The 14,018-nt window shown below is 39.8% G+C and overlaps 2 protein-coding genes across 9 annotated transcripts in view; both read left to right on the top strand.

Moving 5' to 3' along the window:
* The window catches only part of elavl4 (ELAV like neuron-specific RNA binding protein 4), an 81,871-nt gene extending 75,247 nt beyond the window's left edge, over positions 1-6,624 (top strand). For all 8 annotated transcript variants that reach the window (XM_077607314.1, XM_077607310.1, XM_077607309.1 and 5 more), the window contains one exon: positions 1,397-6,624. In XM_077607314.1, coding sequence (XP_077463440.1) covers positions 1,397-1,724 — 328 coding nt within the window. In that variant the 3' untranslated portion in view covers positions 1,725-6,624. The remainder of the gene's footprint in view (positions 1-1,396) is intronic.
* A 3,662-nt stretch (positions 6,625-10,286) lies between these two features.
* LOC144079045 (uncharacterized) overlaps positions 10,287-14,018 on the top strand; it is a 36,972-nt gene continuing 33,240 nt past the window's right edge. Inside the window, exon 1 of the mRNA XM_077607580.1 lies at positions 10,287-10,394. Within this exon, the coding sequence (XP_077463706.1) occupies positions 10,372-10,394 (23 nt within the window). The 5' untranslated portion in view covers positions 10,287-10,371. The remainder of the gene's footprint in view (positions 10,395-14,018) is intronic.

The following is a 14,018-nucleotide window of genomic DNA, read 5'->3' as shown; positions in this document are numbered from 1 at the left end:
TGAACCTCTTCATCTCATTTACTTTTGATTTCAAAACGGGCGCTTTCTTTCCCCCTTTTTTCGCTTTCGTTTGAGCGGAAAGGCAATTAAGTGAAGTCAACTGAGGATTCAAATCGTCTTGCATCGCAAGAAAAAGGGGAAGATTGCGGGGCGAATGAGAGGAGATTTAGTAGCCTGGTGCGTGATCTTTGATGAATTTCTAGCAAAGATTTAATTCAACAACTTTCTGTAATCTGGCTTTTGAAGGAGCCACTCAAGGGCGCCTACATCTGCATCTCTTTAGGCAGATATTCCTGACAGGAGGCATTTCACAATGGCGCTACTAGTAGAAGATGTAGGACATGTAAACCAGAAGTAAACCAAACATCTTAGCTTGTGATGATGAGATATCGTGGCTGAAAATGACAAGTTCCAATGCAAAAGCTGACCGAGTGTGTCCTCTAACTTTTACATGGAACAAATGAAATTGTGCAAAGCAAAAAAATCTATTTAGTTTTTGTTTTATGTTAAATCAAAAGAACCAAAATTTGAAACAATAACCATCGACCGTACAGTAACCATCAGTGCATATTAACACTGAAACTAAGAAAACACATCAACGACCTTCCCACTGTTCTTACGTCTTCAATATTATGTCATAAATCGACCTATTGGCTGCCACCGACATCCAATTCATTTAAACTGGGATGACAGGCTGTGAATGTTCATGTCTCATTATCATTAACGGCGCTAGACATTCAATCCATTTCAGGTTGGAGCTTTGTTATGGACCATTTTCTTCAACTTCCACCACATTGCACTTTCCATGGTAGTCGGTGTATCAATTTCGTTGCGCTTCTGCTCGATGACACTAAAGGCATTTCGATTACGATTTAGTCATCCCAGTTGAAATGGATTTGATGTCTATTGCTGATAATGGCCGTGAATGAGTTAAGAGGGAAATTATTTTAGAGCAGTCAAAAAAAAACCTGATAGCAAACAAACTGAAGACCTGGATTCCAAAGCGGTAAATTGAGTGTGTGCAGTTCTCCACATGCCCACGGTTCTCCCTACATTGTTTGGGCTCGCTCATGATGCGACAACAGATTGGGTCCTAGGGGGATCTGCTTCCCGAGATCGGCGTTCCCATAGTGAATACAAAAATGTTTAATGGAATGGAAGAATCTTTCTGAATCTGTATGCACTGTCTACAATGTCTGGGCAGACTCCCGATAAGACGACGCCTAGTCTCGGAGGTACCTCAAAAATGTTCTTCTGGGTGACTGGATAAATATTCCAGCAGACACGCTCCGACGCCTTGTAGAAATACCGGAAGCTGTTTTAGATAATTTTCTCTTCCTTTTACCATCTGTTCAAATGTCTACGTTTTTGTCTTTCCCACTTGTTTTTTTCACAGGTTCTCTCCCATCACCATCGACAGCATGACCAGCCTGGTGGGCATGAACATCCCCGGGCACACCGGCACCGGTTGGTGCATCTTCGTCTACAACCTGTCCCCAGATTCGGACGAGAGCGTGCTGTGGCAGCTCTTCGGGCCGTTTGGCGCCGTCAACAATGTCAAGGTGATCCGTGACTTCAACACCAATAAGTGCAAAGGTTTCGGCTTCGTCACCATGACAAATTACGACGAGGCGGCCATGGCCATCGCCAGTCTCAACGGGTACAGGTTGGGTGACCGCGTCTTGCAAGTTTCCTTCAAGACTAACAAGACCCATAAGTCCTGAACTCGGACAAGGTAGAATCAGTCGCCCCGCAGCCACGGCTGCGTTCTGTCCGCTCCAAAATGAACCCCCACCATCCCCCACCTCCACTCCTCCCTTTAGCCCCCCTCAGTCACCGTCACGGCCACCTCCCAAACTGGAACATTAAAGCAACCATTCAACCTGATTGAACTAGAAATGGCTTATATCATAACTTTGGACCTATAAGCCAATGTTGCCTAAGTATTACAAAAATGAAGAAAATGTTCATAGGTTTTGGGGAAGTTCCTGAGATAATGCAGGCTTCTCTTTGTTGTATATTCTTTCTGTTTGTTCTGGTTGCTAAAATGAGTTTTCTCTTCTGTGTAAACAGTAGCAAATCCCCCCTAACTTTAGAGAAGAGAATATCCTTTTTAGACCACCGTCTCGATTCGGGATTAGCTTTTCTTTTGTATATCCGGATCCACTGTCGTTAGTATCCCGTTCCTCCCAGTGACTGTAGGGAGGAGGCTCTTTTTTAACAATTGGTCAACCATTCATTCATTTCTAGTCGTATTAAATGGTCCCCTTATTGATTCCGGATGGGGGTTTCACACTCCCACCGTTTCCGATGTAGTAAGGAAAACAAACACACACAAAAAAAGAATTTCTAACATTGTTTTTATTTTGTATCGCAAACAAAACATAACGTCTTTCCTCACAGGGAGATGGGGTGCGAGGGTGGGGGATGGGTTAGCTTTCCTGATGAAACATTAAGTAATTTAAGAAGAAAAAAAAAAGAAATAACACTGTTGCCAAAGAGAAGATCTCTTTGCTTGGAAAAAAAAATGAGTTTAGAAAAAAAAAACAGATAAAAATAAATAGAAAGAAGAATCTATTTTTATAAATGATAATTAAAATAAGAATTATTGAGAAATTTTTACAAGAATCTGGATTTGAAAAAAGAGAAAAATATTTTGACTGGCTAACTGGGAAGGGAGGGGGGCCACCTTGTCTTGTCGTTCTGCCATGGTACTTTCTAGGCTCAGCGCTCGTTGTTTTCCAAGGAAGCCACGCCGGCGGGGGCCATTTTCTAGGCGGAAGGTTTTGTGAAAAAGTCAAACCAAGGCGGGTGATTTTGCTAATTTTTCACACATGTACTAGTGCGTGATTATTGAATACCCACAAGGGAAGGGAGAGGGGAACCATCTTTATTGTCCAGAGCCCAAAGCAAGGAGACCCTTTGTCTGCTTCTTTTCCTGTTAACGTCAAAAGTCCGTACGGACTGTCAGTACCTACGTATACGCACATCTATCCATTTAGACGGCATACTATACATGATATATTGTTTCTCTTTGCTCAGCATTTGTGTGCAAAATTCCTTTTAGAGATCAACAGTAGGTGCTATACGGCATTATTCACATATCTTAAATATCCGAGTTGGTTGTTCTATGTGTTGTTTCAAAAAAAATACTATATGTTGATGTTGGCATTGAATTGAGCTTATTTGTTTATTGTTGGCCCAAATAGTCTGGTGAGACTATTTTGTTGCAGAAAAAAACAGATCAACACATTTGGGTAGTGTAAAAAAAAAAAAATCTATATAAATATATATAAAAAAAAGTTTTAAAAATCACTGAACAAATTTAATTTCATTCTTTTGCTTTGTTTTTTCTGGCTTGCTGGCTTTTGCGTTACTTGCCGAGCGTGAAGCGTTTGTCCAAACTTACCGATGATTAGCTAGTTCCTTTAGTCTAGATATTGGTTTCCTGAAAAGGCGATCTATGACTACTGTGTCTTTCTTTGCTCTGTACAAATAGATGATCTATCTATATATATATATCTATATATACATAGTCTACATTTGTTTTACAATATCTACTGTACTATCTGAGTTGTCACTGTTCTTTAGTTGGAGCTTGTCTTTTTCATATGGCAACTTATTATGAAGTGGTGGTTCAGTTACTTAGAAAAACTTGTGAGGAAACTGTTCAATTGTTGTCATGTTGCTTGTGGAGAAAAAAAAAAGGTTTGGATTAACTTTATGTTTCCTACCGCGGCAAAAGAAACCGAACAAAAAGCTTTGAATATAAGTGTATTTGGATTTACTTATCTATTTTTTCTTTCAATTATTTATTTTTCTATTTATTTGTATTTATTATGTATTTATGAACCACTTAATTTATCTGTGTATTTATATATTTATTTGTTTCATTGTCTGTGTTTTTGCGTGATTCTGGTACAGGGAGGGGGGCGTTTCTGAGCTAAAGGGAACAAAGCGACTAGTGGAGAAGCTCTTCCAGTAGTCCACTGCACTGAGAGAACTTTTAGTACGTTTGTGCTTTGTACCAATATATCAAAATGACCATATAAAAAAAAAAAAATCTAAAAGTCAGGAAAACTAGAAAAAAAAAAAGTGTCCGGAAGGTCAGGGAACGCTCTTCCCTTATTACTAGAAACAGTTACTCGCTATGCATAACCTAGTTATTAATAGTTCAATTTGCTATTGCTTTTTTCTTGTCTTGTTCCAAATGAAATCTTTAGATCTTTTCCAATGAAGTTTAGTCTTAATAGAATGTTATAAACAGTCGTTCTGGTTCAATATAACCTGTGATAAGTTTGTGTAGTTCTCTAAAGCCACTCCGTCCACACCCTCCCTCCACTTACTACCGCTTTGTGATGAAACCTTTATGCAAAACTGTACGTCTGGAAGCATACGTCTTGAGTATTTACCGTAACATTCAGCTCACGGAGGTTCGGGCGTGTTGACGTTTTAACGCCCGCCTGAGGGTCGACTCAATTGGTTTTCTCTTTTCGACTTTTCAAATTGCATCATCTTTAAAAATAGAAGAAGAAAAAAACACTACTATACTGAGGAAGTACTCCAGAGGGATGAAAAGGGATTGTACCGATTCTATATTTTATATACTCTAATATGATATATATTATATATTTTGAAAGGTAAAAGCTAGGGTTTCAGACGTATAAATATATAGAATTGGATTCTTTTGTTACAAAACAGGAGAGAAGTGCGCGTGCGTGTAAAATGCACGCATCTCGCTCATGTGACATCATTTCCAAATGCGCCATCATACACACAAACAGACCCCCTTCAGGCCTCTTGACGCCGTAGCGCCGTCGTGGGGGGGCTCGAATTTATGCAACGACCCCAGTAGAATGTTGTTCTGTGTCATTTGACTACACCGTATGACCTCCTGATATGCGTGCCTGTGTTCCGCCTATGTGTCTGTATGTTTGTCTCCGTTTGGGTGTTTGTTTACACCGTTGAGCCATAATATTATGAGCGCTTCCACAGTCTAAAGAGATTCAAGATGGGAGCTGGATTGCAACTATTTTCCCCTTTTAAAATCACAATTTCAGTCACATTTACCTTCCGCTTTGTGCCATCCTGTTTTAAGAATTAGATTTTTAGTGCCATCTTATGGTATCTAACTATGAATGTCTTTGCTGGGGATCAATTTCTAATACATTTTTGCGATTCAGTACACGCCCAAAACAGTACATGAGTCAACTTACTTGGTAAATTATTGAATAAACCTCATCTGAGACACTTTAACTTCAAGTTTTGCATTCTAGAATTCTAAAATCATGTTTAATTGTTCTTTTGTAGAGGATGCGCCGGATGGTAGATGAATGAATGTTCTTTTGTAAACACCCATTCTAAGCATTGAACAAAAGCTGACAAATTTGCATGGTTTTAGCAAAGCTTTCAGCATAATGTAGCTGCTTACTCCAATACCCCCGGCAGCCAAATGCTAGGTGGGGCCAATTGCCATAAATGATCAAAACATGTATCGCAAGTCTATTTTTGCGACCAAAGGACAGATGGTAAAGCAGTTTAAAAGGCAAACATGCCACATGGCTTCATTGGCCATTTTCTCGGACTTGTTTTTTTTTTTATTTCTTTTTAATCTTGAATATTTAACCCAAGTGTTGGGTTTCGGTGGAAAAGCTCACATCTGTTAGTGTAATGTAGTTATGAAGATTCGATTAAATTACATGGCATCATTTTGACCAAAAGAGCAGCAGAGTTGGCTAGGATTGAAGCTAGTGCAACAGTTCTGAGATTTGGGGTTTAAAAACTCTTATTTTCCTGTGTTTTTTTATGTCAGGCAGAAATTGACTGGCGGTCAACATGGATGGATCTAGAACATTTTCGAACATTATCACGAAAACTGTGTGATAGAGCTCTTGAATCCGATATCATGGGACTGTTCCTGCGTTCATAATCGTATGGCAATTCTAGGTGTGTCCTCTTGTGTGTGTGTGTGTGTGTGTGTCTGTGTGTGGTGCAAGTCGTGGGGCTGTGTCACCTGGCTCCACGTCCCACCCCAGTGGCTCCCACCACCATCCTTGTAGCGCCTTATAGTCGTTGAGTGGCAGGCTGCCGGTAGGAACAAGGCAGCCAGTAGTGGAGGAGGGAAGGTGAACAGAGGAACTCGGCTCTTCTTGTCAGTTCTCTTTTTTTTTATTTCTTTTTTTTTTCACCCCTCCCGAGACGTGTTTGTTTACTATCTGAAAAAAAAATCTATAAAACAAAATCCTAAAAGACAAAAAAGACGAAAAAATGTTGACGGAGCCCCACGGATTGCGGCTCTATCGTTCTTTCTTTCTCTCTCTGTCTCTCTCTTTTTCTCTATTCTCTACTGCTTATGTTATTACTTAACAATTATTAACGATGATGATTATTCTTATGATTATGGTTATTATTGCTATTATTCTTAGTATTCTAATTCTTATTATTAATCCAATTACTGCGATGAATGACTTCATGTTATCCTTGCTAGTTTAGGTCATTTCTGAAACTGGAAACAAAATAGAAAATCTTGCTGTAAATGTTTGTTTTTTCTTTTTCATAAAACTGTTGTGTTTGAATTATTTGTACTTTTGAATGTTGGGACAATAAAATGAGGTGTCAAGAGCTTGAACGTGTGGTTGTCAAGTCATATGTGCATAAACACCCGCACAGAATCGTATTTTGTTGTTGCTTTGACATTGAAATCTACTTTTTTTTACTCATGATTCATGTTTTTTTTCCCATTTTCTTGTTAAGAAGAAAAGGCAGGTAGAGGAAGATCATGCCAGCAGGTTGAAAATCAGTATTCAAAGAAGAACAGACAAGGCAGTAATGTCCCATAATGACACCTATAAAATCGAAATCACACCAGAGAGTATTACTGCGCTTGTGCAGGAAATGATGTCTGTTAGAAAATGATATGTCCAGACACACTTGTCTTCCCTTTCGCTTTGTTAGAAACTTAATGACCTGACAGTCTTCCCAAGGTCGACACCAAGCGAACGCGAGACAACTGATTTGAACTAACCTCGTATATTATAGTCTCCGTGGAAAAGCATTAAAATTTCAAGCCAAATTTCTAACATGCCTGAAATTGCCAAGAATTTATTGGCCCGGAAAAAAAATCACTTTTCCATGTAGTATTTTTCGTATGATTTCGTATTATGCCTCTGTGGAGTTTGCAGCTGTTTGCTATGTGCTAACCACACTTCTACTGGGCTGGCGGTATTATTTTCAATTTATGTGTTTGTTAAAATTACTTTTGTGGAGACGATATAAGAAAAATAAATATTTTATGGCATAAGAAAAGCAGCAGTTTTCTGCTGAAACTGTCATTTCGGCTCTGAATGGCCGCCCCAATGTGAACTGGGCAAGGTTCCAGCAGACTTGCGATCCTAATGAGGAGAAGCTGTACAGAGGGATGACCCGCAATATCAATAAACTAACACCAATGTGGTTGTAAAAATATTGATGTCATTTTTACAATCATGACCCTCTGAGGGAAAAGTAAACTACAATTCGGCTAATGATGAAAATCAGTTTGTAGGCAATGCTCCAGAGGATTCCAAGTACTTTTGTTTGTGCCACGATAGTTGGTCGGTTTCTCTCTGCTAGTAACGTGTAGAACCGAGCCAATTGTTCTGGTTAAAGCCTTATTCCCACTTTGCGAGGATAAGCGGAATAGAAAATGAAAGAATGAAACAAGGTTTCTCCTTTCTTAAACCCAGTATGGATCAATAATAGTTGACAAAGGATATTTCTTGAATATCCGAGCGCCTATATTTGCACCTTTTGAAGAATCATGTGGATAGGTTAGCCAACTCCTCGCCAACTTTATAATAATTAATAATAATTTGACTCAAAATGTAAATGAATACCGTTGTCGAAAAAATATATCATCTTAATGCATTTTTAGATCCTAAAATACCAGTTTTAATACTATAAGAAAGCAAGGTCTAAATAGCCTATTTGAACGTCAGTAAGCGAATTACGGTTTGATGAAAGCAATTTATTCCATTCCAGAGTTAGCAATTCACACGACGTGCTTGTAAATGAGGAGGCCAAAATAAAACACGCAGCGCAGGAGGCTCGTCGCCTTGTTCTGTCACCTGCTGCAACCATATGATAGTGACTCTCAGCTTCTATATAAACCACTTTTCATCTGCTTTGGTGAGAGAGAATCACACCCGCTCGGCGGTGTGAATGTCAGCATCCTGCCGTGCCACGATGCAGAAGGCAGCTCAGCCAAGTGACAAGCGAGAGGCGGCACAGTCGGAAGCATATCATATCATAAGGAGCTCCTTGTCTTTGGCAAATCTTCCTTAGTCAAATCTGCACTAGGGGAGCTATTGTTTCCCTCCAGCTCCCCTGGGTACTCTCTGACGTTAACGGCGTAGATTCTTTCACCCCTTTTGTCTGCTTGACTGAAGCTAAAGACTCATAACTTCAATGCATGCTATTTATTAAAAGGTGTGCTCGAGAGCGAGGCCCTCTTTTCCTTCTGTTCAAGCGTGCACACACACGCAGTGATCACACGGATTGTTATATTAGCCTTTGAGACCACATTTCCTTTGATTTGAGGCAAGCTGCTCTTTATATCTTCAACTCTCTCCCTTTGGATAACTTATGTGCTTTGTTAAATATTGCTCAGTTCACACAGGATTTGGAGGGAATTGATTTATTGTGTTAAACATACAAAAATGTATAACCTCCTGACTACCAGGGGAAAAAAATGTTGTCCAATCACATTTATTTTGAAATTCCTCAATCTATGTGAAGTCATTAGAATACTGCAAAATAAATTTGGTATCATTGAAAAGCTCTGAATGTGACTTAATGGGATTGGATGCACTGGGGGGGGAGATATTTAGTTTTAAAAATATCCTCTACAGAGGACACATTTGAACTACTGGTAGTCAGGAGGATATCATTGATCTACTAGAGTGGTTGAAGGGAGGAAAAAAAGTTGCAAAATCAAAGAGGATAAGGAATACCTGGCTTTGAGTTTTGATATTTGTCTATAATAGGCTAGCCGAGTTGTGCGAGGGTTAGTTAGGGACCAAGCATTGCTTTGAAAATGCCAAAATAACTAAAACATCATTAAAACTGAGTATAATGCCTTATTTTCATGTCCATTCCCACATTGCAAATGTATTCATCCTTCTTAAAACTGCTCGCAATGGTTTATTTTGATTTCTGGCTTCGGGAGAAAGGCGGACTACACCCTAAACTGGTCACCAGTCAGTCTTAGGGCACCATCGAGATAAAATGCAGGATTTTTTGTTTGTTCGTTTGTGAAAAATAACAAGAACACGACCAGATAAATTACCCTTTCGAAAAGATATAGAGTCCCAAGCAGCTCTAACCAACAGGAATGATTTCCTGCAACCGCAATTTGTTAGTAGGCGTTTCCTCTGGAACACACACAAACTCATTAGCAGGTGTCATCATGTAAATATGACCACGGCAAAGAATGAATCACATGTGCGAGACCAAATCAGGTAAGAATACAATGTGTAGTTCACCTTGGATCATCTTGTTCTTGCTTGTTCTCACGTGAAGGCAACAGTTTGGTCTTTTACAACTGCAGGGTCACCGTGTGTGGGAGTCCAAGCTGCTGCGTCAAATTCAAACCAGACACACCGGGGTGCTCTTTTGAGAGCGTATACATTATTTACGCGCCATCTGCCTCTCATGCTCGCTAGCATGTATTTTGCTGCACGATCTGCAACAAAAAAGTCATAAATACACCCAAACTCACTTCCTAGGCATTTGCATGGGTTTTCTAGGGGTATTCCGGTTTCCTCCCACATTCCAAAAACATGCAAAGTTGGCTGGTTGAACACCCTAAATTGCCCCTAGGTATGAGTGTGAGCATAAATGGTTGTCTGTCTCCTTGGGCCCTGTGATTGTAGTTAGTTAGCTGGGATAGGCTCCAGCGCCCCCCGCAACCCTTGTGAGGATAAGCTGTTCTGGAAATAAAAGAATAAATGTAATGAGTAGCATTACTGTATTCTGTGTCGGTAACCCGTAGGGTGCATTGTTTAAAAAATGAGTCAATTTGCAGTTTTCACTTTTGATTTCTACTCCTATTATTCCTATTATTGCTCATTCTCACTAATGATGGCATGAAATGCATCTCGGCGTGAGCAACAGACAACAGATTGTCGCCCCTAAGCAAGAACAGTGTGATTTGAGAATGCTGGAAACGTCGCGCCGGAACAATGAAAGCTCCCAGAAGTGCCATATGACAACTTCCTGAATAAGAAGCTGAGCTTATTAGGCCAATTTGTGTCACCTGCTCACCAACACTGGTGCAAAGAAGCTCTTAAGCAGAATTTGATTCTTTTGGAATAACCTAGCAAATTGGTAGCAATGCTGGATTGTCATCACGTCGGGTAAGAAATGATTTTAATGAATGTGTATTGATTGATAAGATTTGTATTGATTGATTGAAGTGTTTTTGTGATTTGCTGTTTTGTTGTTATGTTTACAAACAAGAGTTCAAACCACCACATGTCCGTTTCCTCACTAGTAGAAGATGGAAATACTTTTTGTGAGGGAGAAATGTAGTCAGCACAAGCAAGGCATGAAGTGTATTTAGTGCAAACTCATTTACCAAAGCACTTCAGTCCAGCATAAATCTTCTTTATAGGGGGCTCTGTTAGTACAAAGTCACCGCTTGGGCCTTAAGTAGCCGATGCGAGATCTAATCCAAGGCCAGCATTCATCCTGCTCGTGTTGTCCCCCGCAACAGAAAATTATTCTTTCAGTTTATGATCACATTTTCTCCCTCGCGTGTTTGCTTTTGGCGTGCGCCTCCATGTCAAGCACACGGGTGCTATTTGTCGCTTGGACGCTGATGGCTGTGATAATGGTGGCAGTGACAGTGCGAGGGTGCCGTTGTTGGCTGGTGGAGGCAGCGGACCCCCCTCGTCAGCCCCCCTCTTGTTTGCTCAGGGAGACGCACAGCAAACCCCCCACAGTCACAGCCAAATAGTGGCAGTGCCTGGAGCGCATGCATAGTGGTTGCTTGTTAGTGTTTGAATGTGCATCTGGCAGGAATGTGAGGGCATGCTAAGTCTTTTTCAACATTAAATGATATTTTTAGTAGTAGTGTAATGATGCTATCTAAGAATATTTTCATTCAGTAAAAGGACAAAGCTCCTCCATGCATTTTTTATTGAATGAAATAGAACTAAGAGGAAGGATTTGTATCATTGCGCCGTTGTAGGACAACTTCTATCACCGATGTTGTTTTGATCTTCTTAGAGTGACAAATAACAGCTTTTGTTTTGTATGACAGTGGAAAGAATCATGTTTTAAAGATTAAAATTAGATTGTTTTATTATTCTGATTTAAGAGTGGAAAAAACGTGTCCGCCATTAACACAGGTAGCCATTTTATCAAAGCTTGTATTATTCTAACCAATAAAATGCCAGTATATCAGATTGTGCGCCCTTGTCATAATGTCATTAATAGCCATTGTCACATGGACTTGGGCTTTAGTTTGTGTGAGTCCCACAAAATAGCTGTGCTCATAAAGTGTCATATGTGTTAAAAGATTATTTTTTTCCATTATCGGAGGTTTAGAAAATGCTTATAGTCAAATACTTTGAGCAATATTTACATATCCTTTATAATGGGTGTTGTCTTTCCCTTTTAAGATGGCCTTTTCATGACCAAACTTTATTAACTCATAAATCAAATCAAATTACTTCATTGAAACAAATACATGGGGGAATATACATGGTACCTCAGGTCAATAGAAACTAATCGTACTGTCTAATTTTTTACTATTTACTATGTACAAATGACCACTGTGAGGTCACCCCAAAAAAACAAGCTGATCTTGGCCTAAGAGTTTTGCCCAAAACTGTATGTCAGTGCATGTGCAGTTTATTTATTATTATTTTTTGTCTTCCATAGTGCACATGTGTTGTTGTGCACACGCAAGCAAGAACCAGTTAAAGCCAAATACTGCAAGTGTGTGTGAGTGGGTGCTTTCAGCTCGGCGAGTCCGCCACCCAACCATCTGTCACCACGGGGCCACCGTGTTCTGAAGCCAATCATCTCCTTCCAACAGCTTCTAGCGTCCTCGCTTTTATTTTCCAGCACTGCTCTGACCACGCCAGTACCACCACACTTACACACACGTACACACAAACACACACATACAATGGCAACGTCTGCCACAGGCTGCAATCAGCAGACGCAATGACTCACGCTCGCGAACTTAACTATCGCACAAAGGCCGCCCCTTGGACCTGGCTGTTGGAGAAAGTGCGTCTGTTCCAAGTTGCGGCTTATTTTGGAAGTTCACGGCGACTAAGATGAACCAATGAGGTACTAAAGCTGAAGAGCAGTCCAATGGAACACGTGTACAGCTTTCAAAAGATTGCCTCTGTCTTCTTTGGACTTCTTCCACTGAACAAGCACAGTAAATTATTGTGTTGAAGGTCTGCACGGGCTCAATTCCCGCTAGTGGCGGTATGATTGGGAGTGTGGATGGTCGTTTGTCTCTGTGTGCCCTATGACTGACTGGCGACCAGTTAAGGGTGTGTCTGCCTTTCACCCAAAGAGAGCTGGGTTAGGCTCCAGCAAACTGTACAACCCTTTTGAGGGTGGGCGGTATGGAAGATGAATGAATAGAGCACTTATTTACTAATATGAAAGGTTCAAAAACAAAGAACCCAAATCAATAAAAAAGTGACTCACAAATACTTAAAAATCAAATAAATAGCAGGAAGTGGTTTAGATGTGACCTTGAAATTCCCCCAACTGAACAGGAAATCAAGAGCATGTGACCTGAAATGGAACTAATATATCTTTAAAAATGCTTCAAAATTATTAGGAAATGACCTGTAAATATGTAATAAAAGAGTGATACAAAATCAACAGGTAGTAGTGACCTGTGAATACCTTAAAATGAACAAGTGACCCATTAATTGTTTTTTAATGACCAGAATAAAGCATCTGCCTGCAGTTTTTCCAGAAACATATAAGTCTAACTAAAATGTAATAAATAATGTAAAATAAAATCTAACATCATTAATTATATTGGAGCTATTTTTTAAATGAGCAAAAATGCTATCCAAAGACTATCTGGCTTACCTTTTCCTTCCCTGGGGGACATTTTTATCACACTTTGAGTTAGGAGAGCCTTCCGCAGCATCAACAACTCCTCACACCATGGTCACAATCTTTTCTAACTTCTCCCCTCAGGCAGACGTTTTAGGCACTTAAAGCCAGAACGAAAAGACTCAGAAATAGTTTTCCCTTCTCTGAATGTGGAATAACTCAAAATAAGCATTTTTACACGGTGTTATGTTCAAAGCAATGCAATAGCGCAATGTATAGGGATCTGTTACCCCAAAATTTCAGATACTCTGACCAGCGTCTTTACCATTTCAATCAATATCAAGTGGTCCATATGTAATGCAATATTCCCCCATTTTCACCGTGTTTGGCAAAAAAAAAGCAGAGGAATAGAGTGAAAAATACTTTGACAGTATTCCCTCGTTTTTTGTGGCCACAAAAAAACGCAAAAATGCGAAAATCATGAAAAAAATTACAATCCTGCAAAAACTGGGGATTATTGTAATTTTACATTGACTCTTAAGGTCATATTCTCTCCACTTTGAGAAACCACATGTTTCAAAAAAATGCATCCCTTTCACCTCATAGCATGAGATCATATAGAAGACCTTGCTTTGAAGGATTCCAAACACACTGATGTGAACAGTCTCGTGTGAGCTGCCTGTCATCTCATGAATAGTTCAATCCTCTCCTGAAAAATAGATCTTGCCTCGCCTGTCACGGAAACTTATTCACGCACCAGATAAAAGTAGTCAGTAAGCATTTGGTTGGCCTGTAAAAGGGGCATGATTTTTACCGGTGTCCTGATGCGATTTAATGGATTTTGCAGAGTAGGATGGAGAATTTGTTGGCTAAAGTTGAACAAACAATATTTGCCTGACATTGCACTCTTATGCATGTTATTGGCTGTTGGAGTGGTGTTT

This window comes from Stigmatopora argus, chromosome 8 (genome assembly GCF_051989625.1).
Source record: "Stigmatopora argus isolate UIUO_Sarg chromosome 8, RoL_Sarg_1.0, whole genome shotgun sequence".
NCBI lineage: Eukaryota > Metazoa > Chordata > Actinopteri > Syngnathiformes > Syngnathidae > Stigmatopora > Stigmatopora argus.
This window is presented reverse-complemented; position numbering and strand designations above follow the sequence as displayed.